Source organism: Ixodes scapularis, unplaced genomic scaffold (genome assembly GCF_016920785.2).
Source record: "Ixodes scapularis isolate PalLabHiFi unplaced genomic scaffold, ASM1692078v2 PGA_scaffold5__190_contigs__length_132052651, whole genome shotgun sequence".
In the NCBI taxonomy this organism is placed as follows: Eukaryota; Metazoa; Arthropoda; class Arachnida; order Ixodida; family Ixodidae; genus Ixodes; species Ixodes scapularis.
In genome coordinates, this window is record NW_024609880.1 from 62,895,314 (window position 1) to 62,918,294 (window position 22,981).

General features: G+C 44.9%; 1 protein-coding gene and 1 non-coding gene across 2 annotated transcripts; one reads left to right on the forward strand and one right to left on the reverse strand.

Moving 5' to 3' along the window:
* The first annotated feature begins 717 nt into the window (after window positions 1–717).
* LOC120840906 lies at window positions 718–22,981 on the forward strand. Its single transcript, XM_040211680.1, has 5 exons — window positions 718–864; window positions 9,236–9,435; window positions 10,269–10,360; window positions 11,589–11,666; window positions 22,836–22,981. Exons 1-5 carry the CDS (start codon window positions 718–720, stop codon window positions 22,979–22,981), a joined length of 663 nt encoding a protein of 220 aa, XP_040067614.1.
* Trnal-caa lies at window positions 20,254–20,326 on the reverse strand. Its single transcript has one exon. It is a non-coding gene; the product is annotated as a tRNA-Leu (tRNA).

Genomic DNA, 22,981 nt, shown 5'->3' on the forward strand with positions numbered 1-22,981 from the left:
TCTTACCGAAACGTAGCCTGCACTTCATGTTTATGGGACTCTCTTTTGCCATGAAATATACATCCGCTACCGTTGCAAACGCTCACAAATAACAACAGAAGTCAAGAGCTCTACTTTAAGATATCGGGAGCGTTTACTTTTCTGAAAATTACTTGGAGGAGTCATTCGCTGCAGTTTATTGGGCGAATGGTGATGCTAAAAACTTGTCTAGATAAAAAAAAAAAAGAATAAAAAAGCAGTTTATGCTGTGAGATTAAGCATAATGCCGCAGAATGTAGCGATAGGTTCTCTCAAGTACTGTGCGGAAAAGTGGACGCTTCAGATTTCTAAGCGTAGAGTTTATCATGACCTTATAGGCGCTTTAAAATTTCACAAACATTGCTGTTGCGGAAAATAAAGAACAAAGGTCAGCTTTCTGATACGATTGATTGTTTTCTCTTTATTATTATTTTTTACTTCCACCTGCATTTCTTTGGAGAGCAGGAAACAACAAGTCCGCTTGACGACTGTTGGCCTTTTCGCCGAAGGGAGTGTTTCTTACCTTCCTTTAGCGCGCGCACAACAGCCACGACAGCGTTCCTCTTTTTCGTCGTTACAGGTAAGAGCTTATATGGCACGTATCACCTTTAAGGAATTATCTGAGCTTTTACATTAGAAATGAGATATAGGTCAGTTCGTTCGCTGCAACATTGTTCGAGCTTACACGTCGCAGAAAAGATGATCGCGTTGGTTTGTGTGGTTGCGACTGCTCTAGCCTGTTGCGGTTCGCATGTCGAAGCAGGACCTATAAGTCAAACATATTCGTTGCTTTCCAGGCAAGACAGACCTGTTGATATGGCTAAACCGAATAACAATTCAGCAAAAGTAAGTGCTTTGTTTTGTTAAAGTCTGTATAATTAGATAACGCGTGATAAATGCCGAGGAAACATCTATAGGTTCCAATCTCAGAAGGTATAGGCGAACGTAGCCAATGTAAAGAATTTTTCTATGATTCTTCGAGGCAGCGGTTAACGTTTACGCAAGGTGTCGGGGAATGTGTTCGATAAGTTTATTTTTATTCATATATTTATTTCTATCTTTGTATATACCTCGAGGACCCGTCTTCGAGTATGAAGTATAAACAGCGTTTATGCGATTTGGTGAGCGACGAGACAAGCGACGGCGACGCGCTTCGCTGTCGCTCGGTCAGTCGCGCGACAAGGCAAGCCGCATGAAAGCGACGGGAGCAAGCGACCAAGGCGAGAACCGACGCTTGTTAGGAATCTAAAAACCGAGCGACGCGACGAACAAGAGTGAGAAATCTCCATCGCTCGTCACTGACTCTCGTCGTTGTCCTCGTCCCTTGCCTCGTCGCTCGCTAAATCGGTTACATGCGATTCAGCCTTTATACACAAGAGAAGTCTAAATACAGTTCCAAGAATTCGGTTGAAACATAACCAAAATAGCAAAAACAAAGCACGCGCAGGCATAGAATTGTGAAAAAATAACAAAATTGTCGTTCTTATTACAATTGATGCCCTTATTTACATTGCATTATTCCAATTATAATGACGGCGACCGAGCACTAAACCTGCCGTGCAGTCTACGCATGGCCAGCCATTATACTCCGATTCACATTAGGCCCCAGCGCAGCTCCAACGCCACGAATGAACCAATCAAGCAGTGCCAAAACTGCGTCGTCATGGAGCTCATCGCCTTTAGAGAATTGTAGGGAACCGTTTCCGCACATACGATACGGTATACGATGGGCCCTCGGGTACGAACTGCGCATGTGCTACAGCAGAAGACTCGCGCATGCGCACTTCGTACCGAAGAACCAATCGTACCGTATCGGATGCGCAAAAACGTTTCCCTAAAACGCTCTTTTGTGCGTTTGCTATCAACGCTAAACCAATCATGCACAGTACATGCGTCGTGATCCTGTCTTTTTTTTTTTCTGTGCGCGTGATTGGCTTAATTGCGGTGATAGCAAACGCACAACGACGACGATCGCGCCACGACGATTCTTTTTTGCGCTGTTTGATTCATTGGCTTCATATTAGATCGTAAATCGTGGCGTTGAGTGCGCTCGGACTTGATCTGGAACGGAATATGGCTTCACCCGTCCTAACATTATACAGCCAGGTAAGATGGCCCCATCGAGTACAACCTCAAGTGTGAACGCGTTCGTGGAGCAGGGAAGTACAATCCGCAGAAAACGTCCTTCATGGAGGTGTTTGGGAGACGGCGTCGACAAGAACGACGTCTGCATCCTCTCGTGCTCTTCGCTGGCGTATATATCCAGAACTAACTGTGAGGACTGCGACTGTCGTAAACGAACGAAAGGTTTTGTCGACCTTTTGAGATCATATGTCTAGCGCTTGGGCGGCAAGGAAAAAAAAAAAATTGCGCGAAACGTCTGTCTCAAGGAGCCCCTTTCACCGCTTGATCGGACTGAAGGAAGCATCAATGCTGGGCAGTGTACTTAACCTCCCTCACTAAATGACAATATTCTTCTTTAATCAGACGACGGATGGTGTAGATATATCAGCCGGTAGAATCTGAAGAGGTCGCTGCTCAAATGCGAACGGCCATTCCCTCTCTGCGAAGGCCTCATATGTTCTCGTTCAACATTTAGTTCTGGAAACCTATATAGTCCGTCAATATATATGGCGTGATGAAAGCGTAGTTGAAAGGAAGGAGTACACCCTCTAAAATGAGACCGAAGATAATACACTGCCGAACCGTGAGAAGTAGTTATTTGTCCAAAGAAAAATATTTAAACATAAATTACCGGTAAGAAACTGTCTTCGTACGCCGGCGGTCGACACTTTGAAAATTGTGGAATAATGGCGCAGATCTACACTCTAAGAAAAAAAATGGAGGAAAAAAGTAGCAACGGCGCGTCTTCCTCCCTTCTACTGACGCGCCCGCAAGTGGACACGAGAAACAGGGAGCAACGAAACGTTTTTCTCCTTCTCCAGGCAGACGGGAGAATGCTTTCGCCCTCTCGACTCATCTTCTTTCGGTTTTGTTTTTCGAGCAAGTCGCGCACGTTGTTTAATAAATAGCTGTTGAGTTGATTGAGCTTCAGCGGCAGCAAAGGCCGCCTTTAATTCCGTCTTCTAGTCTAAACGTGCAGAAGATATCGGTTGCATTGACGTTTTTATCACTAATTTTATCAAACGAGTAAACGAAGCCGCTAGAAACCGCGAAGTTCCGGAGCAGTGCCAGCAGTGCCACGTACACTGGGTAAGAGGGCCGTCTCCGGATTGCGGGACTCACGCGACACGGAACTACAGCCAACAAGGAGGTTAGAAGTACTAGGAGGGGGCACGTTGCAATACTGGTGAAGCCTAGTCACAAAAAGTTTAAACGATTTAGTGCCCAGCGTGACCGCAGATCTGTCTGGCGTACAGTGTTCTAGAGGGTGTAGTGGCAAGAGCGGCGCCCGCTTACAATGAAGCGCGTGAAGACGGTCGATGTAGATACCGCGAGTGGCGCTGGAGTTCTGTGCCCTATAGAGTGCCTTCATACACACGCGCTTTTGCTTGAGTGGTGACATCTCAGCCATTTTTCCGCTCAATTGTTTTTCATGCCTTTTGAAGTGCGCGCAATCCGCTGTCACTCAGCTCGAGCGCGTAGCTTTGGCTAATGCATAGACGCCATTTTACCGCCCAAGTCATGCACCGAGTGCGCGAGAGCGTCACGCGCTGGCACATTCAGTGCAACAATGGATGTCTTCACCCTGAGACAGACAGACATGCAGGCACCCTAGTGCCCTAGGAAAATTAATGGCACGTGTGCGATGAACGAAGAAGACGACGAGGGTGACGCGGTACGCTTCTCCGAAATGTAGCACCGTAGAACTTCTTTCGCAGCTATTAAGCCTGCAGCCCAAGTGATAGCGTTGCTGAACGATGTGTCAGTACTGGGGGGGAGTCGATATTAATTAAATAATCTCCCTCAAAACACGGGAATATTTCAAGTAGAGGATAGCACACACTCTAGAGGCATTAGTCCAAAGGCAGAACTACAATTTACTATACTTCGTTTCACCTTATGTTGTACCGCAGCGAAGGCTAGAAGCGCGAGCTCATGGCGTTTAATTCACCAGAGCTTGTGCCTCCGAGATGTGCCCCAGAGCAAGGAGCTCGCGCTTGCAGCCTTTCCTGCGGTACATCATAGGGTGAAACAGAGTATACAGAACAACATTTGCAGTTGTTTCGCACCGCGAAAAGCTCCAGTCAAACCACAGTAGTAAGCGCCGAACAGCGCTGATGATGGGGCTGACGGGGACGCGCTCCTAGGGCACAGAACAGCAGCGCCATGGTGTCGTCTACGCGCAAAATCTTCACAAAGCGGCCGCCGCTCTTGCCACTACAACCCCCTCTAGAACACTGTGGTATGGCGATTGCTGCGCGTGACATGTCACGTGGGAGATGGATGGTTGATTGTAGGAGGATTTCTTGCAGGCTTGCGCGCGCTTCGTCCGGTAGGTTTTATCAGATCGAAGGCTAGACGAAGGCTAGCTATGGTCACGTGATGTGGTGAGAGTAAGGAGGAAAATGAGGAAGAGGCGAGGCGTCAAGGGAGCATGGCTTGTGGAGGCTACACGGCTGACGTCATGCCCTTTCCTACCCTTCTATTCTCCATGACAGCCAAGGAGGATAGAAGGGTAGGAGAGGGCATGACGCCAGCCGCGTAGCCTCCACAAGCCATGCTCCCTTGACGCCTCGCCTCTTTCTCATTTTCCTCCTCACTTGCCCGGCCAACGTGACCATATCACGTGACCGTAGCTAACCTTCGTCTAGCTATGGGGTACTAGAATACACCACAGTCTAGTGTTTGATCTGATAAAACCCACCGGACGGAGCGCGCGCAAGCCTGCAAGGAGTCCTTCTACAATCAACCATCCATCTCACACGTGACATGTCACGCGCACCCATCGCCAGAGAGATCTACGGTCACGTTGGCCACAACATTGTTTAAACTTTTTATGACTAGGCTTCACCAATATTACAACGTGCCCCCCTCCTAGTACTTCTAACCTCCTTGACTACAGCACTACAGTAGCGAAACCATGCGGAACTGTGTCGACGTTTTCGACGTTACGGAAATCGCAGGAACTGCGTCCAGGACAGGCAGGTTTTGCTACCGGCTGCCTGGGTGTCTTCCGTGCTGAGTTCGGTTCTGTTTTCCGATGCCGAGTGCAACCGGCGTTCAACGTGGTTCAACAAGAGGAGATCGTAAACTGTCGGGCTTTAATGCCGCTGGTCGGGCCGTGATCGGAGGGGGCATGGTGTCGCAGGTTGACATTCTGCTTTACATTAAAAAGTTTATTACCACTTGAGGAATTAGGTGCAATCGATCGACGTGCGGATAGTCATGTTGGAGCGTTGGTCTGAACAGTAAGTTCCTATCGTAATGTGGCCAATGGAACTGTCGGTTGTCTCGTCCCCGAGAGCGATTGCGCTCTGGGGCAAGGACAACAATACGAAATCGTGACGAAAGTGCGTATATTTACAGTGTGGAATTTTGGCATTAAAAAACAATAGTAAGTAAAATTGAAAAAAAAGCTACCTCTTATTTTGCTGTTTAAATATACTACTGTTATTGGAGAAACTGCCCTCCAAGTGGCGCGCTGGGATGAGCGCTAGAAGTTTTCGAGCTCGCCACGGCGTAGCTCCATACACTTAACACCTGCTGCAAGTCACGGCTTTGACTGCATTCAAGTTGCACGAAAAGCGATTTCTCAGCCCTTGAAGCATCACTTCCAGCTGAGTGACTATCCGCTCTACAGAGATTAATTCAAGACGGCAATTCCAGCTTTGCGGGAACAGCACAAATAGAAAAACAAACACTACAATAGAAATACAGGCTAGGACGTGCCGTGCGGGGAAACAAACTCATGGCTTCGAACCGCATTGGAGCGGCTTGATTTATTGTCGTTCAAATAATTACGGCATGATTGAGCGTTTGCTTTTTAATAAGAGATTCATCCCCTGAGCCATTCAAAATACTCTCAGAGGTATGTCATTGCTGGGGAAAAATCAACATGCTGGGAATATTTTTATTGCTTATTCAGTCACTGAGAAATTCCGTACGTTCAAAACGACTAGTATAAAAGACGGAAACGCAGAGCACGGGTACAGTGTTCGGGTTAGTGTGCCGTTGTATTGAGATTTGTATGGGGCATGTGTGTGTATGTGCTCAATGTATGTTCACCTGATGGTTGTACTGTGCATAATGTGTGTTTAGTAGAGGATCCCCAAGCGCACAAGTGGCCTGAGGAAATTGAAATTATTTTTTGTAGAACATGAATTGGGCGGTACCTAGCGCCACCTAGTAGTGGTGCAAAACTATCGATAGTACTATCGATAGTTGACTATCGAAAAACTATCGATAGTCGAGTATCGGTAAACTATCGTTAATCAACTATCGAAAAACTATCGATAGTCGACTATCGTAAAGCTACCGATGGTACTGTCGACGATTTACTATCGATAGTTCTGATTATCAGTATTAAAAATTAATATTGTCGACGATCGAAGAACTATCGATAGTACTATCGATAATCGACTATCGAAAAACTATCGATAGTCGACTATAGGAAAACTGTCGTAAATCGACTATCGGAAAACTATCGATAGTCGACTATCGTCAACCTATCGATAGTACTGTTGACAGTTTACTATCGATAGTTTTGCGACACTAGTAGTTTGCGTCGCTCGCTCTTCTCTTCTTATTGCTCAATGTTTTTTTTTTTTTTTTTTTTCAAATGGGACACCAACTAGCCCAGGCACTTAACATCCCAACTTTGGTTCAGCTTTCACTGATGACGAAGATGCGAGTTTGGGCGAAAAGAGGAGAAGGGGAGGCGAGCGGTGGGGCGAGGGTGAGACGGGCCGGGAGGTGGAAGCAGACAGAAAGCTGGAGATGAGATGGGGAAACCTCTTTCTCTCTTTAGCGTTCCGTCTGCTTCTCTCTCCCCGGCCCATCTTACCCTCGCCCTACCTTCTTGAGTTGTAACGCACTATAGTGCTGCAAAACTATCGATAGCACTATCGATAGTATCGTTAGTCACCAGTATAGTAAAAAAAACTCTCGGTAGTCGACTATCGATAGTCGACTATCGAAAAACTATCGATAGCACTATCAATAGTCGATTATCGAAAAACTATCGATAGTACTATCGATAGTCGACTATCGATAGTTCTGAGACACTATCGATAGTATCGATAGTCAATTTATCGATAGTTTTGCATCACTACCACCTAGCCTAGCTGCTTGCAATTACTCTGCTTGACCCTGCCATCTAGTGGCAAGCGATTTAACCTTCTTTCACGCTACGCGATAAACAGCGGCATCGAGTTTGTTCTTTCGGGAGCGGCTTTTGGTTTCGCGGATGAATTTTCCATTCTCCGTGATGTGCGGTTGACGAAGGAATTGTGACTCGAGGAACACCAAAGGTAAAACGCAAAGTGCGCGAAATAACTGGGTATCGGTTGTCTCCGTTTAACATCGCAGTGCTGTCGACGAGAAGACTGAGTAACTGCTTTCGAAACGCAAGTTTCTGTACCTGTGGGGGAAATCTAGCTTCGGAAATGAACACAGTTCGCGGAAAGCTCGTGTTACGCTTTTATTTGCTGCTCCTCTCGTCCCGTACAAGAGACGTAGCGTCCTCGTTACCGTGGTCTTCGTTAAGCCTTATTGAGCTCGATTTGCTCGATTCAGGGCCGCCATAATGAGATGCAGACGACGAAGGAACTAGTTGCTTCCCTGCTTCAGGGACGAAAGTTTCTTCCCTTCTAAAGGAACATAGGTTACACGACCGTTCCTCCCCTAAGGGAGGACTATCCATACCTTTTTTTTCTAAGAGTGTAGGGGACAGATGCTCAATGAACTTTCATACTTCTACGTGTGTTTCAGCTCTCCTTCCTTCCCCCTCCCTTTTTATTTTTTAAGCGGACATTAGAGATGAACGGCCTCTGTCTTTCCGAAAAGAATCGCGCGCTTAAATTTTATCTTAGTTCTGAACCTCCGCTCTTGAATGATCTGCGCACTTGCGGCGCTTACGACATCCCGCCTTCAATGCGGCTTTCGTATACCTTCAATAATGCTTTGGCGTCTCGTGAGCCTTGAGCACCCGAAGCACGACGGAAGGCAGCGAGCCCTTGCTGAAGGTCGGGTATCCGAAAAAGACGCGCTGCTCTCTTCATTCTGTCAATGGCCTAGGTGTATACGTTGGGTTGCAGGTATAGAACGGCGGTTTTCGCTCCTGGTTAAAACAGCGTCGTGTGTTCTCTTCCGTGCTATCATACACCTTTCATCCCTGCCTTTCATTTTTCACCACTGCAATAGAAGCAGTCCAAAACCGCGCAGCTCGTTTCATTGTTTCCGATTACTTCCGTTTTTCCAGTGTCACTGAAATGAAATCTCAATTAACCCTCCCTGACCTTTTTCTGCGCCACAAAATTTTCAGGCATTCCGTCCTGCATAAAGTGTATTACTCTCCCTATTTAAATCAGTCTCTCCTTAGCCCACCAAACTATGTTTCTTCAAGACTGGACCACACATTCAAGATTGCCCGAACCAAGACCAAATCTACAGCCCACCAGCATTCATTTCTACCTGAAACTATTGTGGACTGGAATGGCCTTCCCGATAACATCGTCACCATCGCAGATAACACCAAGTTTCGCCTCGCACTAAACCACAACTCCACTCTGTAATACTCCTTGGGGCCCTGAGGGTATTTGTAAATAAATAAATAAATAAATAAATAAGTACAATTGTGATGACGTGGAAGCCGTAACTCCAACGCGCATTGACGTGCGCCATTGGTTCGCGACGCTGTCAACGTGCGCGTTTTTATAGGCAGCGGCGGGCGGTCGGACAAAGAACGGAGTATAATATAAAGTTCTGAGGTTTAGGTCCATAAGCCGTTGAATGTATTTGAATCATTGAAACTCTGGGTCTCATCATCCTGACCGAAAGCTTGTTAAGCTATTTGCGTTTTAGCACGACCGGCTTTGTTACGACCGCGTATGAGTGCTCATGACAAGGTGGTTGCTACGGCAACGGCGAGGTCTGCGCAACGCGTCTTGCTGCATGGATCGTAAGGAGTGGTAACGCGGTCCGTCGCTCTGTTCTTAAACCTAAATCTCTGAACCTGCCTTGAGAGTTTGAATATCGGCGCTCGAGTGTGAACATCCTTGAAGTTCGATTCTATAACCTTACTGTTTGATTGCAGCTGTGGCTTACACGCCAGAAAGTTTATCTCGTGTATCGTTCTGAAAAAAATGATATTGAATTTGGAGGAGAAGCACAGTGTGTTCAATTGAAAGCCTCTGACTTTGAGCTACCGAAGAAGAGGTTCCAGTATAACACATCCGTTGAGAAACTGAAGGTCTCGAGTATACTCCGTTACCGAAATAACCAAACAGGTCAAATGTACGTATTCGTTTCCTTGTATCAGGTCTTAGAGCAAATCTGTAGTGGTCGAAATGAACTAAAACGTGGCAGCGCTTTTGTTTTGTGGTACACAGATTTCACATTCCATCCATATCGAAGTTTATTAATTTTCTTATGAGTTTTAAAATCTCCTGCTGGGGTCTACATAATGACGCAAAATATAAATAAATGAAGATTTAAAAAATAAATGCTTAAATTATGGAAAATGTTTTTGACGAGTTCTTACAAAACTTTTTATAGAGTGACCTTCGCATTACTGAAATAAAACGTAATAAAAAATCTCGCTCTTATTGACCTTTATCCGACATTTACTTCATTCATACTCTCCCAGTCAAAGTAATGATTGAGTACTTTAAAATGAAAGCTAGGTTTACAATAGTCAATAGTCGAGCAGGAAAGGCAACCCGTTAGGGTTCCCTTTCCTGCTTTATGGCAAGGTGTCGCTCAATGTCTGCTACTTGTAAACGTTTGAAACTATTTGTTCATATAAAATCCAGAGTATTCGCTCAGCTAGGAGAACTATTGTAAAACGTTAAATTATTTGAAGATTACCTCAGGATGATTGTTTAATCAATTTTCGACCTTCGGCAACGGATGAAAACAAAACTCATGAAGTAGAAGAAAGAAAACGCTGCTTTGAGTTTAGTCAGCGCTGCGAGGTGAATAGCAGTCTGCTCAGTCAAGAACGGCAGTAAGTACGTCACGAATTATTATGACGTCGCCTTCGTAGATACCAGCACGACTTGGAAAATGGTGTGTTATGTATTTTTTACCAGGGTTCCACATATAAGATTTGCTTTGCATATTTCCAGGGAAGCATTTAATGTCACGATCACCACGAAGAAATCTAACGAAAGTCTCAGATACGATGACATGTTTTCAATCGAAAAAGAGACTTGTACAGGTAAGCACATGCTACGAACTATAAGCTACCTTGTAAAAAATGAAAGAATATTCGTTATTCGCTACCTAGTTATACAAGATGTTATTTTTTAAGTTTAACAGATTTGTTAAAAAAAAAGCCGTAAAAGTTACACTAATGCGATTTGTACGGGTTTGTTTAGTAGACCGATCTGAGCTAAGCTTTGCTAGCGGGAAGCTCGTGCCGTCACATTGAAGCATGGATTGAGCACGCACCCGCTGAGCCCGCTCTCTGCAGCGTACGATCTACTAAAACTCTAACATAGGGGGATAATCGTAACGATCAGTCGGCTAGTTACGTAAAATGTTGTAGTTAACTTTTTAATCAGTGAAAATAGACATATGGTTTCAATGAGAAACATGCCGAGCATCGTCGAAAACCACTAAATCAGTAATTTATAGAGAGACTTTGAGCGCATGAGAAGTGCAGTAGAGCGCTGAGGGCACCACTCGTGCAGCAAAAGCAAGGCTACCGGTGCGATAAGGCGCCCGCGCGAGTTTTCCGTCTCTTATCATAGCCCCAGCCTTGTACCTGTTGCACCAATGGTACCTTTGGCTACTACGCTTCCCACGCGCCCAAAGTATTTTTAGAAATGATTAGGAATGATTAATCTAGAGGCTTCCGATGACGCTCGGCAAGTTTCTAATTAGAACCATATGTCTATTCTCACAAAAAAACAAAAAAAACAATCAACACATTTTAGGTAAAATTTTGACTTATCGTTACGATCAGCCCCCTATATTCTGTGATCCCTTGGCCGTATAACTCACCTTTACAAACCGCATTAGTTTAGCTTTCACGAATTTTATCAACACATTTTTTTTTCAACAAATTTCAACACCCTGCGTAAAACCATTGTACTGCGGACTGACAAAAAGCATTTTCTTGGTCGGGGTTGAAACTACAGGCGATAGAAAGAGAAGTGAAAATACGTGTATATTCGGTATGAGGGGTAAAAATCATACCTATCTAAAAAGAAAAGGACAAAAATAAAATAAAGGAAATTATTTACCTTTATAGATCAAATCGATATTACGCAATAAAAATGCTGTAACGACCGAAGGAAGACAAGTCTGCCCTTGTTTTTTGATGCGCGAAAATATAACTTTTTTAATAGGTTGGTAATTAGGACAGGACACAGTAACTCGTCATAATACTGTTTAACTTAATACCTTCTTCTAAATTAATTCATTGTAACAACTTATTTCAGATTATATATCTACGGATTATGAGCTGCTTTTTACTGACTATGAAACGTGTTTCACCATAAGGAAACCTTGTGGTGATGGTAAGCATGAATTTCCCTTTCATATTTTTCTTTTTTTTTAATTTTTGCATAAGTTGATTGTTTTATTTTTTATTTTGAATTGTAGACACACATATTATTAGTCGAGTTTTTTTTTTTTTTTTTTCTGTTGTTTGGCTTGAATGAAAATTGCCGAATAAATTTTAAATGCAATGGGTAGAATTGAACGTGAAACAAAAAAAAAGTGAAAGCCGTTTACAACTCCCTGTAACACCGAATTAGAGCGCAGCTCTTGAGGAGGAGGAGGGAAGGGTACTGGGGGGTGAAGTGACCTGAGGGGGTCACGTGACAATGCCGATGATGTCATCAGTGACGTCACTGATGACATCATAAGTGACGATGACGATGCGGACTCCGATGACGTCATCAGCGGTGATAACGATGATGATGCGGATGTCGGTGACGTCATCAGTGACGTCACTGATGACGTCATTCATGATGATGACGATGCGGGTGCCGGTGACGTCATCAGTGACGTCACTGATGACGTCATCAGTGATGATGACGATGCGGATGCCGGTGACGTCATCAGTGACGATGACGTCATCGGGGAGGTCACGTGACCTCGGCGGGGGATCACGTGACCCTGGAGGGTGGTCACGTGCCCTCGGGGGGATGTCACGTGACCTCGGAGGGGGGGGGGGGGGTCACGTCACGTGACCCCTCCCCAGGGTCGCGTGACTGAGTGTCACGTGACCCTGGGGAGGGGTCACGTGACCTTGAGATGACCTTGGGGTCACGTGACTTTGGGTGTCACGTGCCCTTGCGGGTCACGTGACCTTGGGGTGACCTCGGGGGTCACGTGACCCCCAAGGTGACCCCCCCCCCCCCCCCGAGGTCACGTGACACCCAAAGTCACATGACCCTGGGGGAGGGGTCACGTGACCTTGGGGGTCGCGTGACCTTGGGGTGACCTTGGTTACGCCGACGCCGCTCGAGCCGGGAACGGGCCCCTAAGAGCTGCGCTCTAAAACGGACTGCTTGACTTACCTTTTTGGATCAGAATGTGGACGCCCTGTTTTTAGTTGTTGTTGGACTGCGTGATTGAATGTTACGTAATTCGACAAGATACCCTAGTTCTAAAACTTCTGCAGACATGAAATAATGGCTCCATTGCCACATCATTGTCGACTTTTATTGGCTGCCACTAGGTATGCGTAGATTTGAAAGTGTTTCAAACTGCTAGACCGGGATCTTGTAAAATATGGGCCGCATTTGCAATAAGAGGTGCGAGATGGTGACGAGAGCTCTGTTCGTCGACAAGCATATTTGCCTCTTCGCCCGCTGTCCATTTCTCGACGCGACAAGGCGCGCATGCGCACATGCGACTGACCTGCTCTGGGGGCGTCTGTGAATAAATTGTAACCACTCTCCATAGCTTGAGTTGCTGCCTCTTTTAAACTTATGGTGAATTCCGCTCGCAGATCTCGAGCGCTCCAAAAGCGCTCCATTTGGAGCGCGCATATTCCGCTCGCAGATCTGGCTTGAGTTGGTCATCTTCCGCTCGTAGATCTCTGGCAGCGCCCGCTCCACGGAGCGCCCCAAACTCCGCCGAACTTGCTCTGCGGGATTTCACAGATCTCTCCGGAAGTTGACAGAGCGGCCCACGTGATTTCCGTCTAAATCGTGGCGAGGTTGGAGAGATCGGCGGGCCGGTCGGGCCACAACAGGGTCGTGGAGTTGGTTCTGTTGGGGTGCGTCGGTTTTTTACTCTGGATTGTGACGGCTCGAACGCTTCTACCTCGCGTAGATCAGGGATAAAAAACCGGGAATATGGAGTGTGGCAAATCGTAAGCGCTGACATCTGTGATCGTGAGAGGGGAACGACAGAAAAGCCGGAGGCAGACGCAAGGTTAGGCCTATTCATTCTGCAGCCAGTGATTGTTTTCCTTTTTACACTGCATTCCGTCGGCGTTTTCCCGTGAAATAAAGCAAGAAGTAGTTAGGCAACGACCGCGGAAGTGATGGTTTGTTACCTCCGGGTTTATTAAAGTCGTACTACAAATCTGAACTTCACCGCTGGCAATCGCTGTTCGTTCCCCGCCGCTTCGAGGTGGCCGAAAGGTATGTGACGGTGCCGAACGCGGACGTCTTCGTTAGTTGTGACATGGGCGCCATGGTACGTAGAATTTCGCCCGGCCTGTGTCGCGCGTTGCTCCTGCAGGTAAGCAGTGACAGTCGTCACTGGTCGTCGGAAAGATCAGCCGGCTGAAGCGTTGGTGGACTGGTCAAGTTCGAGCAGCGGCGATTTTGTACCGCGGAGGGAGAAGGGGTGGGGAGGGGTGTGGGGGAGGTCGCTCCAAAAATGCAAGTTTATCTTCCTCTCGTCGATTCGGAGCGGGTCCCACGGAGCGGAATTTTGCCTCCCTCGTGGATTTTAGAAGGCGCTCCGGATCTACGAGTGGAATTCACCATTAGGCTCTCCGGTTGGCCATCGCCCTTAATAAAAAGCAATACATTAAAAGTATACTGTGTACGCAAAAAAATATACATTTAATAGGCCAGCTTATTGAAAGTTAACTTTAAGTAAACAGAAAATGTACAAAAAGTGTACATGTGGGCAGTACCGAAATTACCTCTGTAAATAAGAAGGTAGTAAATGTACTCGGGCATACTTAAACCGTAATAAAACTGTACAATTAATGCACTAAAGATGAACTAATAGGGTATATTATAAATATTAATTTTGCTGTAAGTTTATTTAAACTGTGCGTAATATGTAATAACAAACTTCAGGTACTTTACAACCAATACAAGTATACATACCGCGCCAAAAAAGAAACGCAAATCCTGTGCTCTTGCTTTTTTTTTTCTGTTAAGTAGAAAAAAAAGGAATAACCGGGCGAGGTATGGGACTTCCACAAGTATATCGAAATTACTTGTGATTTTAGTCCTTTTTTGTAAAAATTACAGCAGGGTGATTTCAGATAAGATCGACCAAAGGGTGGCTGGTCGACATTTTTAAATCAACTGATGTTTTTATATGACATTGTCTAGTGTCTGGTATAAACGAATCCACACTTAGTTTTGACCAGAAAAAAAATTTGGAGACAAGAAAAATCGTAAGGCAGGGAGAGGTGGACAGTTGAAATAACGCGCACTGATGGAGGGGGCAAGTTTGAAAGTGAATAATTAAAACAATAAAATTAGGAGAATTTTAAAACTTTTTACAAACAAACTATGGGTACAACTTGCTTGTAATATAAAGTAATAATATTTATTAAAAATTTATTTAGTTTTCTAAAAATTGCCAAACATGCCTGCTCGAACGACAAATGGCAAACTTTGGAAATCTGTATGTCATGAAATAATTTAATCATTGTTACATAACTTGCAGACATTATTTTACTAATATATGGCTATTATTGAAAAAATAAATAAGGTATCTAAGTGACACAATAGTTACAATATATTTAGGCAAACATGGGAAAAAAATCAAACAAAGAAAAATTCCAATGCGAATAAAAAAAAAACACCACCTTCGATTTTTTTAAAATTTGGGTACCCTGTTATACTCTATTTCGGCATTCATTTCTATTAAAAACATGTTACATCATTGCACTGTGAAAGAAGAAACAACTCCCCAAAGTAGGGTCCTTTTTCAAAGCCTACACTTAGCAGTGTCCTATACAAGAAGTGACTTTGAGTTCCAGTTTCATGAAACTTGCACAAATCTTTTATATACATTTATTCAGATGAGGTCATTGATAAAAAGAGCGATCGGTCACACAGTAAAAGGGAGGAGAAACTATATACAGCATTTTACATAAGCGTACAAAGTGGTATCATATTAGAGACTAATGATTTGAGAAAAGATGATGCAGTGTGAAGTTGTACCTTCCGGTATATTTTACATCTAGAGTAAAATAAATAACTTTACTTCCATACACACAAACAAAGATATAATAGTAAGATATTTATGTTGGCTGTGTATTTACGATTACAAACAATTTCAGGTGACGGATGCCATAGTGCCTAACTGGAGCAGCTTCGATGCTCTCGGTGTATGAATGAATCGTGGCAAGCCGATATATTTTATCCTACTCGAGGATAACATTTTGGGATTTTTTTTATAGTGATCAGATAAAAATTATTAGTAACCACCAACAAAAACAGTAGGTTAAATACCCCGTGAAGAAAAATGTGATAAATAAGATGTCCCTGCATTCAAAATGAGCAGTCCTTGGGAAATCAAATTCGGCACTTTACGCTAAGGTTTTCCTCGCTGTACCCATTTAATAAAGTTGCTTCCAAGCAGATCCGACTGTCCGTGCTACATATACGTCACAGGTCCCTTCTGTTGATGACTTGCTGAGCCGTTACGCGTGCCAAGACTGAATGCCAGGGAAGGCGCGCACCGTCAGCCACTCTTCTTTTTTTTGTTCATGATACCGAACAACCTCATTTTCGTCCAGATATACAAGATGCACGCCTTTCAGTTTCTTTGATAGAACGCTCACCATTGTCCTGGCCGTCTGAATTGCGCTTACTGAACGTTCTCTCAGGTTGTTCAGCGTGGCCTGGTGCTTCACGAGTCCGCCAACTCCGTCACATGCATTTTTCCCATGTCCAGATGCAGAAAATAACCACTGGGCTTGTGGGCAATCGTCCTTTGCAAATTGGTGAAGCTGGTAGCGATTCTTGAAATGACTGGCGGCGCCGTCACTTACGTACGTCACGTACGAGTATACCGCAACGTTGTCTTCAACCCACTCCTTCACTTTTTCTAGAGCCAAGCAAGCGTGAGCGGCGTCGTGACACAGGTCCTCACTGATGATGGCAAAGCTGTTTGTAGATTTTCTTGTCGTCACTACACATGTAAATATCGAAACTTGTTTTTTTTTTTTCCAGTGATATGCTTGCACTTCGTCAGGAAGCACGATGGTCCAGTTTTCAGCAAAGTCAAAATGAAAGACAATGCTCCCGCGTTGCATGCACTGTTTTTCATCGTAGATCGCTCTACCTTGCGTTTGCCGGATATGGTTGTGAAGTACCCAACTTCCAACCGTCACTTGGATGACTTTTAGGAAAGTCTCAGGTTCCAAAGTTTTTTTCACAAGGTCGCCGGACTCCCATGTTGCAAGCACAATCTCTTCATCCTCCGGGATATCAAGTTCCTGGAGTGTAAGAAACTGGCCTTTTGGGCAGTGATCACAGTCTCCTTGAAGGCACAGTTCTATTGCTGGGTCGCACAGAAATGCCGAGTTCATTTCACCAGTGTTGAATGTTGAGCCTGTAACGTTCTCTAGAGCGGCAATACAAAGATAATAATTGGCGCAGCGCACACAAACGCACACTTCCTGGTGTGGAATACATTGGACCCATCTAAGGCGCAACGAATAAAATTTCGTTAGCCCAACGCCGGAATCGGGATGCTTGTCTTTGTATATACGGAAGGCCTCTCGTATTGAGCGTGTCATGAAGCGCTTTGGCACGAACGTTTTCTCTCCGTTGAGCATGACAGAGATGACGTCCTTCTGGTTGGGACTTTGGCGCGAACATTGTAGCTCGTCTTTCGTGAAGTACTCTAGGGCAGCAGACAGGTTCTCAGGGCTCACCTTGCACCTCGTGTAAGGATCCGGCTCATACCACACGCCATGCTTTTCCTTGAGTTTTCGGGATTTACTGATGAGGTACATTGAGGCCTGTGGAATCATCTTTTGAACCTCATTCTTCGTCAGTGTTGACGGCAGGAGTGTAAGCAGTTGACAACGTTCCCGGAGAGAGGTGGCGGTTTCAAAGGCCTGCCGAAAGTTGTCCACCCACTCAGTGCATGTGGAGCATGTTGGTTCGGACGACCCCGATGGTGCGTCCCTGTCGTACGCAATACGTAGCCTTGAGCGTATATTCTTGACAGCAACCTGCTCCAGTTCTGTCTGCTTTCTCTTGACATAGGCAGGCCTGTCCCGACTTCTTACGACGCTTGGTTGTCTCAGCGGCGACACATCTGTAGGTAGTATGCTGCGATTTAGATCTTCAATTGCTTCTTCAGCTGGCACAAATATGTCAGGGCACTGCTCTGAGCTTCGCATCGAGATCTCCTTAGTGATGTGCATGAAGCAATGGTAGCACAGGTAGTCCGTCGCACTCACTTTGGTGGAACAATCAGGCGGAAGAATTTGCTTCAACAAGTTTAGGTCCAACTCGCCAACACTTCGAAAATTCCGCTGCTTTGGTATAGTCTTTTTGTGTTTGCAAAAGTAATCTGCACAAAACACTCGTTCGGAGCTCCAGGACGTCTTCGTAATGTATACATAAATAATAGAAATTAAACCCCAACTGATGGCATATAATTGCCAAGTGAAAGAACTACTGGGTGCACACGTGACAAGTCCGAGGCTGAGGAGCTCACTCACTGCAAACGTACATTTGAAAAGAGAGGTCATAACTGAGGCTGTCGGCAAAGCTTGATCCACGTCAAAGGAAGAAAGAGGGAAAGTCTCCAGACAAAAAATTGTGGTCAGCGGCCTTCGAAAAAGACTTTCCGGAATCGCACTGTCGTCCCTCCACGCGCTGATATGAAAGCACCCGAGCTTCTACCACGTGGTTCATGACACAGCCTGAGCCATGTCGGCGACCGGTTCGCGAGGGGTTGGCGGTGGGGTTACGTTGATGGTCACTCGGATTAGCCCTTGCTGTACTGAGCTACCGCCTGCAGTGCCTTATCGCCGGCTGGTGTCAACAACGAGAACACACACACCCTGTCTACACCAAAACTACAAGCGTTCACCGCACACGCGTCGCCGCCGCTTCTAAGCTATTGTGAAATTGCTTTCTTTTGCCGCGGAGAACCGCCTTATCTTAACTACGCGCCTGAAATCCTTCCAGGCGGGCGTACACAATATCAAGCGTTTCGAGAAATGCCCGTGGAGTAGAACTATGGGAAGATTCGGAGCCCGCGATGTCGATATCGTCGCCGTTGTGTTAGTACGCCGTCGCGTACTGCAGTCCCCCGTTGGGGGAGGGGGGGGGGGCGGTCTTACTACGATAACATGGCGACAGCGTTTACACTCTATGTATTTACGCGAGGCTCGAGTATTTGGGGATAATGCTGCCGGTTGGTGTGCCCCTTTGTGCCTGATATTATCGCCCGTGACGCCAGCGAGTGAGATGGCGACAGGCATGACTGCTCAGTAAACAGGCGTCGGCGGCCATGTTTTGTTGGTTGAAGCGAACCCCCTTGTCCTTGACAGCGAGCGGGGAAATGCGAAAAAAAGATTGTATCGGCCGTTTTGCCAGAACTAGCGACGAGTGTCGTCTGCGGTTTCCGTCAACTATTTTGCCATAATCGTGAGCTTAGCGAGGAAATGATTTTTGCTAGCCACAGAACACTACCACGCAGAAAGAGAATGCTTGAACATGTTTTTGTTCTGGATATATATCAGGGATATATATGAGAGAGAGAGAGAGAGAGATGAAGGTAGAGCGGAAGAGGGAATAGCATATAGTGTCGCAGGAGAATAAAGTAAACAAAGTTCCTAGTGGCCGATGGCTGCATGATCTTTTCTCGGATCACTAGTCCGTAATATGATACCCCTTTGTACACAGTAGTTTCTCCTTAATTTAAGTGTGTGAACGATTTCTTTAGTTATCATTGGCCTCATCTGAATAAAAATATATAAAAGATGTGTGTTGGTTTCATGAAACTGGAACTCAGAGTCAGTTCTTGTATAAAACACTGCTAAGTGTGGGCTTTGAAAAAGGACCCTACTTTGGGGAGTTGTATCTTCTTTCTCAATAAAATGATGCAACATGTTTTTAATGGAAATGAATGCCGAAATAGAGTATAACAGGTTACCTAAATTTAAAAAAAATCGAGGGTGGTGTTTTTTTTTATTCGCATCGGAATTTTTCTTTGTTTGAATTTTTTTCCATGTTTGACTAAATATATCCTAACTATTGTATCACACAGATACCTTAGTTATTTTTTAAATATTAGCTATATATTAGTGGAATAATATCTGCAAATTATATCATAATGATTAAATTATTTCATGAGATACTGACCTCCAAAGTTTGCCATTTGTCGTTCGAGCAGCCATGTTTGTCAAGTTTTAGAAAAATAAATAAATTTTAAGTAAATATGATTACTTTATATTACAAGCACGCTATACCCATAGTTTGCGCCTAAAACGTATTAGAGTTCTCCTAATGTTATCGCTTTAGTTATTCACTCTCAAACGGGCCCCCTCCATCAGTGCGCGTTAATGCAACTGTCCACCACCTCATGCCTTACGAGTTTTCCTGTCCCCAAGTATTTTTTCTAGTCAAAACTAAGTTTGGATTCGTTCATACCAGACACTAGACAATAACATATAAAAACATCAGTTGATTTGAAAATGTCGACTAGCCATCCTTTGGTCGATCTTATCTGAAATCACCCAGCAGCAAAATATCACTCATTTAGCATGCACCATTATTTGTTCTAGCAATGTTCATAAGCCATTAAATGGAAAGGTGCAAGCGAGCTGGACAAGAATGAGGAAACTAATCCCTGGAGAAGGGGAATAAGTGGGACAAAGGACAAACACAAATCTCCAAACACAGCTGGTGCGCGACCGAAAAACTCTGCCTGGTCCGGTTATCGTACCCGGGACCTCTCCATTTTGAGTGGAGTGCTCTACCAACTGAGCTAACCAGGGGTTAGACGTCAGTAGAGCAAACGGGTTTTATCAGCTGCCACCAGTCTAACACCAACAAGGGTGAACGGCCTGCATTTTAAGGTTATGATTATAATGTAATTAAATGCAAAGGTGCAAGTGAGTTGGAAAAAAATGAAGAAAATATTCCCTGGAGAAGGGGATTATTTTCTTCATTCTAGCAATGCCTAGTATTTTGTTAGGACCCCTGAAACTGGTTAAAAACACTTCACCCAGTGTACCAAATATCCACCCATGATCTCTGGTGTTCTGAGAAAAATGGTAATCTCATACACGTTTGCAAGTAGGGCCTCAGGACGCCGCCATCTTGCTCGTTGGGATGCGCTTGGGCGCGTCTTAATCCGATTACGGCGTTTTGCTTAGACGCCGTAATCGGATTATGGCCGCGCCCTGAAAACGTATGCTCGCAAGCGTGTATAAACCAGCTCGCCTGCACCATCACTGTATTACCTAATGGCTTTCGGGGGAAGAACGCGCGCTCACAATTTTCCGTTAAAACAGCGATGGCGATATTACGTCACTGTGACGACTGAAGGTTGGTGATTTAACAACCTTGTCGAAGATTTTCTAATACGAAAACAGGAGTCAAAGTGCACCGCAATTTAAATAAGTACTCTGACATGTTCCTCTCTGATTATCGTTAAAGACACGATTCAAACACTTTTTTTTTTTGTGTGAAGGAAACTGTACATATGAACGGTGGGTCGCGCTTAATCGCACTTTAGAACACTTTACCGGACCTTCTTCACATGAAAACAACACCAAGCGGAGAAAGCTAAAAGTACGATTGGCATCCGCGGACGATGAACTGCGTTACCTCTCCCTTGCCTCTCCGCGACTCAAATGAGTCACGGAGGAGAAAGGAAAAGTAGCGCAATTCCCCTTCCGGACGCCAACCGCACCTCGAGCTTTCGCCACTGCACCAGGACCTCTGTATATGCAGGACTCTTTAAAAGCAAACTCCATAACGTACTGTCGACAACGGATAAAAAAAAGTGGCTCCACATTAAGACTAAGAACACTGATGCTTTCTTGTCAGTAGTGTCGACACCTCTAGACATTAGTTGTTTTTTTTTTTGTTTTTTCACCGATGATTGTGTTAATTGCTTACAGGTGTCCCCCGCACGCGAACTAAAGCTTTCTTTGGCAGTTTCCAGGCGGTTGGGTCTGTGTTAAGACGGAACTTAATTAATCTGCCTTTGAATGTAGCGACTTGTGATTTACTCTAGAGGGAAGAGCTGACACGGTGGAGTATAGAATTCTCGACCTGGGGTCTTTAAAGTACAGAACGCGGCACTGTTAACGCGAACAATCGCAATTGCCATTTTTATACAGAATAGGTCGTTTTCTATGAGATAATCGTCATAAACGAGTGACGCGCTGGAAGGATTTCAAAATCCAGTTTCCCTGCTAAATTTAGCAAGGGACTTTTGACGTCGTGACGACGTCAACGTAAACTAAATAACAGCTTTCCCGCTAAATTTAGCGGGGGAAATTGACGTCAATTGTGACCTGACGTCAAATAAGCAGTAAAGTAATTCAGTTTTCCCGCGATATTTACTGGGGAAAATGAACGTCACGGGACCTAAGCACTAATCCAGTTTCCCCGCTAAATTTAGCTGGGGAAATCGAAGTCACGTGACCAATGAAGTAATCATGCTTTCTCGCTAAGCTGAACGGAAAAAATAAAAATTTAGAAATAACAATAATATTTTTAGATAGTTCAGAGGGAAAAAATATTGAAGTTGGGGTTTGTGCGGGACACATTATGTGCTCTCTTTGTCAACATGCACGAACTTCCGATATAGTTTTTTTTTTTCTCTTATATATGAAGGATTTTCATAACAACGTACCAGTTTGGTTCAAAGTGCTCGTCTAAGGCACTGACCTAAGCGGTAAAATTTGACGCCCGCCATATGACGTAAAATGCCGAAATGCGAAGCCGTCATATTCGTGCTACCAGTATCGCATAGAATGCATCATGCGTTAGCGATTATTACCTAAATACGCATCGATGCAAAGGCCGTCCATATCGGAATTTGCGGGACAAGGATTGAAAGCTCCAACCCTGCAGCGCGAAATTTCCCAAGATGTGCTTACAGAGCTGTGGTGCTTTAACACTCACGGCTGCCGCCACGGGGGGCTTTACGTTAAGGAGGTGCGCTACCGGCGCTGGAATTTACGAGCAACCTGAGACTTAATTAACGCACTTTCGGCTTCGGTGGCGGGAGTGTAATTCCGCATACAGTCTAGTTTTACGCAGTTCCGGTACTACTTGATAGGTGGCGCCAGTGGGCCAGTATACTCTCTCGTCGTAAGAGGTCACAAGCGGTCGCAGCGCACTAGGTCAGACTCAAACGCAAATGTGTAAGCCAGCCTTTAGCTGACAGGTCGAAGAGTCATCTGAAAAACTCAGTAGGAGATAGTTTACTGTTTTGATTTTATTTTTCAAACTGATACCATCACTAATCACATAACAATTTTGTTTCAGTGTACATGGTGTGGATGATTGATAGGCGTGATATTACAGATATAAAGCCACAGTGCGAAACCGCCTACCAAGGCCCTGTCGATGAGCATGGCTGCAACGTGGAGAAACCCAAATATTATGCATACGATGAGACGATATGCAGTTAA

Coding starts and splice junctions, on each gene's coding strand:
- LOC120840906 (XM_040211680.1), top strand. CDS start 718: ATGATCGCGTTGGTTTGTGTGGTTGCGACTGCTCTAGCCTGTTGCGGT. Junction 10,361..11,588: donor CGAAAAAGAGACTTGTACAG/GTAAGCACATGC, acceptor AACTTATTTCAG/ATTATATATCTACGGATTAT. Junction 11,667..22,835: donor AAGGAAACCTTGTGGTGATG/GTAAGCATGAAT, acceptor ATTTTGTTTCAG/TGTACATGGTGTGGATGATT.